Source organism: Etheostoma spectabile, chromosome 3 (assembly GCF_008692095.1).
Source record: "Etheostoma spectabile isolate EspeVRDwgs_2016 chromosome 3, UIUC_Espe_1.0, whole genome shotgun sequence".
In the NCBI taxonomy this organism is placed as follows: Eukaryota; Metazoa; Chordata; class Actinopteri; order Perciformes; family Percidae; genus Etheostoma; species Etheostoma spectabile.
In genome coordinates, this window is record NC_045735.1 from 4,234,214 (window position 1) to 4,239,617 (window position 5,404).

Here is a 5,404-nt window from a genome sequence, read left to right on the forward strand (position 1 = left end):
TGTGTGTGTGTGTGTGTGTGTGTGTGTCTTGACTTCCCCCTCTCCCCGTCCTAGCTCTTCCTAAAGCACCATCGTGTGCTCTCGGCACAGCAAGGGGGAAGGGATGTCGCCATAGCAACAGCACTCAGCAATTAAGAAACATGAAGCTCCTGGAGGGCGATGAACGAGCTAACTTGTGATGAGCACTTTTCAGCACAGCGATGCCTGAACATAAAGACAACTCTGCTTTTTAGTCATCTTCTTATTGTTAAATTGCTCGCAGTGTAGAGGAGAGTTCTGGCTGCGATGCAGCAAAATGGGTTATGCTGTGTTTTTCTCTTTTTCTCTGCAGCTTTACCTCCCAGGGTTTGACATAATGAAACAAATGACCTCTCCTGTTGAGTAACATCTATTTTTCCAAAGGGTGAAAAAAATGTTGTATCAAAGAGAATTGTACACCAGGACATCGTTCAGGACAGATGTTCTCTTCCAGCTGACAGAGAGTTATTATTCAAATTGAATGATTTTTAAGTTTGAAACTTTTTATTTGGATTATAATGATTTGACTCTATATTTCAATATATTTTATATTTCAACCGACTTGGTTGATTAAAAATACATCAAAATGTTTAAATGTCTCAGTCTCACAGGAACCTGTCTAAGAATCAAGTGTAGGGTCACAACCCCAAGGTTGAGAAACTTTGCTTCACATTTAATGATTTCAAGCAGCTTTTATACTTCAGCAGACCGAAGTATTCACTGCTCAGCAAATTAGCTCTGTGCCAAGTGAAGCATTAAATGGACTCACTGGCGTACATTTGAATTTTTAAACCTGAGGTGACTGTGTCTTTTTGTCCCTCTTTTGAGCCCTCACATTTCTTATTTACAACCTGTACGCGATCATTGACTCGGCCTCTCGGCTGGTTAGCTAGCCGCGTGTGTCCTGATAGGATTATGTGATTGTGGTGGTGCCATCGTTGTAGTGGGGTCAGGCCTAAGAGGATTGCTGAGATAGAGACAGGCTGGGAGGCACTGGGAGGCTTACTGGGAGTGAAGGGTGAAGAGGGGAGGTGATTCATACTGCCTCATCTGCGGTGTGCTGCTGCTCCCATGTGGTGCGCACAGCAACAGCCTGCTCCTCTGGCTGTCTGTACATGCAGCGCATGCCGTGTGATGCAATGTGGCTCAGACGTCAAATACATTGGATTTTATTTGGTTTTTTTGTACACTATAGATCTTATCCTGTGCATCATCTCTTTGTTCACTTTTATTTTCATTTCTTATGCAAGACCAATTTAAAGAACATAATCAGTACAATTCCTTGGCAACAAGACTCACCTTTTATCATTGAAATCATAAGTGGAAAAGACAGGACAAATAAAACTGCAGATAAGGTCAAAGTAAAAGAGGATGATATGACTTGCTGGACAAAAGCCACACCTATGTCAGGTTAACTTTGTCTATTAAATTGAACATACAATCAGGCAATTTACACAGAATTCTGCACAGAATCAGTGCAGACTCCTCCCCCAACCCTGCTGGTTGAATAATTATAGCAGAATAGTTGATAACAAAGCTTAAATAGATGCATTGTCCCACTTGCCCTGCAGTAATCATTAAAGTTTAATCTCTCTCCCATTTCTTGCTCCCTCCAACTCCCATACATGTAGAAGAAAAAACTGAACACACACACACACAGACACACTCCCCTGATTCCGGATGGGTTTGTCAGACCCAGCAGGTGGGAAACGCAGACATCCAATCACCGGGTCTGTCTAATTACTGACTGTGGCTAAAGAGTCCTGCTTTACAACATAGTGACATATGCTGTCAGGACGCGTCCCAGCTTTACTGCCTGACCTGACCTGCTGAGAGTTTTAGTGCCAAAAATCCATCAAAGCAGCCAATGTGGTGACATTTAACATCAGTGGAGGCTGTTATCAGAAGAAGAGATTGCTTACTGTGTGTGTGTGTGTGTGTGTGTGTGTGTGTGTGTGTGTGTGTGTGTGTGTGGTGTGTGAATGGGTCCAAACTGGAAAGATGGAACAAACATGACACACTGACAACATAATGACTAAGTGATGGTTGCCATCTCAGGCTCTTCTCTCCTGACATATTCTCTGTTTTCTCCCTGTCCATCTTCACACTTATCCCCAAACCACACACACACACAGACACACACACACTTTCACACACCACCACTTCACACACACACACACACACACACACACACACACAACACACACATACACACACACACGCACACACACACAATCTTACCTGTAACACCTGGTGGGTTTGCCGTCCACACTCAGGCATGTTACTGTTCAGGCGGTCCATGTCCACTGAGCTGTCCACAGCTCCTTGCGACACATTAAGATCCTGAGGAAGGGAATGACAACCATGATATTAGCCAGACAATGAGCAACAAAAGTCGTCATGGGTGACTTCATCTCTGCAGGGTAGAATGGGTAGTAACAGTATCAAAATCGTTGTTCTTGTGGTCAAAAATGTCACCATATTTAGTGGGATTCCCCCTCCCCACTCTGCCTACACACTAAAGTGTCAAGGTGTGATTCATGCTGTCAGTGCACACAAAACAGATGGTAGATGGCATTTGGCAACACACTCTGAGGAAGTGACACACTTAAAACACACACACACACACACATACACACACACCAAACACAATTTCCTAGTAGTTGACACATTCATGGAATTAGCCCACCTTGGCCGCTCTCTTGTCTCTCAGTCTCCCCACAACCACACACACACACACACACACACACCCCACACACACAACCAACACACACACACACACACACACACACACACACACAACACACACACACACACACACCCACACACAACACACACACACCTCCCTTCTCACTCAATCATTTTGGCCACTTGGCTGCTCTCTTGTCTCTCAGCTCCACACACACACACACACACACCCACACACACACACCACACACACACACCACCACACACACCACCACACACACACACACACACACACACACCACACCACACACACACACACACACACACACATTCCTCCCTTCTCACTCAATCATTGGGTATTTCCATAAAGCACACTGAACAGACGGCTATAAAAAATTCCAAGTCTATATTGCTACACTTGTTTAAGTGGCTAGATTCTGCATAAAGGTGAATCTAAGAAGTATGTGAGAAGTCATTATATGAGATGTGTAAAGCTTGTGGTTGTGAGGAAGGACAGAAAAGCACACAGAGAGGTTTGAAACACATAATTATAGCAATCACAGAGAATCAGAGTTTACCGGGAGTCATGTGCATGCCTAAAATGTTGTGCAGCAGGGATAGAAAATATGTTTCTGATGTACTCTGCCCTCAAGAAAACAAAACACTGCTGCAATAGCATCATGTTTGCTCTTGTGACAGACCCATGAAATGATATGCAGCGGAGTCAGCCTCAGGGAAGCCTCAAACAGTAAATCCCAAAACAGCCAGAAAATAAAAACAAATGTTGAGAAAATTCTATCTGGAAACGCTTTTGTGCATTAAGAAACAATTTCTTTTCTGAGCCAGAAGGAGCAAGAATTCCGCTAACTACAAACTGTTTCTCCCCACAGGTTTAACAATGTTTGTCATGTGAAATTCCAACCAACTTTTTAGTGTTAACCTGTCCTTTGCTGTCTCTAAATATTAATAATTACCTTTCTCCAGCTGTCCAGCGCATGCATAGCCTCCATGGCAAAGAGCTGCTTCTGGCTACTGACTCAATCCTGTCAGTGTGAACTTGATTCACCCGGACACCTCTAAGGCTGCGGAGTGAATACAACACAATATCTTCAACAACGCTTCTTTTCATGAAACACGGTTTGTCTCTTTGTCTTGATCTCAGTTCTTTGTCTTACGCTACCGGCGCAGAATCCTCCAAAAGCTTGCATTCAGGAGGTGGACCTGTTGCTGCTTGCTCCTCTAAAGTAAGACCTGCATTCCTGACTGGCAGCACCAAAGTCCCAGATAACAGAGACGTGTGTGAGTGTGTGTGTGTGTGCGTTGGTGATCAAAAGAAGAAGAAGACAAAAGAAAGGGAGGAAGAGAGAGTGATGACTGAAGTGATTTTAAAAAATAAATAAAGCTCATAAATAAAGTGGTGAACACGCTGAAGGAGGAAGGAGAAGCTCTGTAACTATGCACACATGTACCACAATGGCCGACTGAACAAGCCACAATGAATAAACCGTGAATAGTGTTTCCCAGTTAGATTTGTTTATTCCAGCAGAAAGACAACAATAGCTGAACCGATTTAAAGCTTACGTCGTCAATCATCATACACTCGCTGCAGCATAAACATTTCAATTCCAAAATAGGTTGTTAGACACATATTATCATGTCATTCTAACAGTCGATGCACAAAACATTTAAGCAATTGGCATCCTTGAAACTGATTTTGTAAATATGCATTAATGACTGCATGTGCTCTGTGTTTTCAACAGCTCAGATAATTGAGTAGCACTTTCCAGACTGCTGAAGTTGAACTGCATGTTTGATGCTTGCTCTGGCAGCAGCAGCCATGTGTCAAAGTCTGCTAAGACTATTGTGGCCACTACTTAAAGTAGTACTTACATGTATCATAATTTACTCCCTATCTTATTGTACCTAGTGTATAAGCTGTTATAAAACATGGATGGATTGACATTAAAAAACAAGAAATAGCAGCAGCTCAGTTGGTAGAGCAGGCGCACATATATAGAGTTTTACTCCTCGACGCAGCGGCCACAGGTTCGACTCCGACCTGCTGCCCTTTGCTGCATGTCATTCCCCTCTCTCTCCCCTTTCATGTCTTCATCTGTCCTGTGGAAATAAAGGCCTAAAAATGCCCCAAAAAATAATCTTTAAAAAGTATATACGGACAAAAGTACGGTGGGGGACTGGTAGCGGGAGAGATGCCACTTCACCTCCGGGCACTGCCAAGGTGCTCTTGAACAAGGCACCGAACCCCCGTTCCATGGGCAGCCCCCCCCCCCCCCCAACTCTGACATCTTTCCATTAGTGCATGTGTAGGTACTGAGCATGGTGTAATTCAGGCCTTTGTGTAATAACTACAGTGTAATTGTAATTTTTCTTGTGGTGTGATGTCACGAGAGGCTGCGTTCTGAGGGCCGCTACGTACCCTGAGATGGCTGCAGTCACGGGCAGCTTTGGCACCATCTGCTGGTGGAGTTGGGAATCCACCCCTCAAGCCCCGGCATCCCAACACATGAGACCATCAGGGCTGATGAGTGAAGGGCAGCTTAAAGCCCAGAGGACACAGTTGGTGAGGAGTGTTGTTTGGGAGAGAAAGACTCAGTTGTGCTCTCAGAGGATCTACAGAGGATCGAAGCGGCACTTTCCAGGAAGGATTGAAAGACTGGAATACTTACCTGAAGACTGG

The 5,404-nt window shown here is 44.2% G+C and overlaps 1 protein-coding gene across 10 annotated transcripts in view; it reads right to left on the minus strand.

Annotated features, from left to right (window-relative positions):
• phldb1b (pleckstrin homology-like domain, family B, member 1b) overlaps window positions 1–3,955 on the minus strand; it is an 86,002-nt gene extending 82,047 nt beyond the window's left edge. For 5 of the 10 annotated variants that reach the window (XM_032510456.1, XM_032510439.1, XM_032510434.1 and 2 more), the window contains exons 1-2: window positions 3,681–3,955; window positions 2,260–2,361 (exon numbers count right to left, since the gene is read on the minus strand). In XM_032510456.1, coding sequence (XP_032366347.1) covers window positions 2,260–2,361; window positions 3,681–3,716 — 138 coding nt within the window. In that variant the 5' untranslated portion in view covers window positions 3,717–3,955. The remainder of the gene's footprint in view (window positions 1–2,259; window positions 2,362–3,680) is intronic. The other 5 variants (XM_032510455.1, XM_032510442.1, XM_032510429.1 and 2 more) reach the window with 2 other exon arrangements.
• Window positions 3,956–5,404: the final 1,449 nt, after the last annotated feature.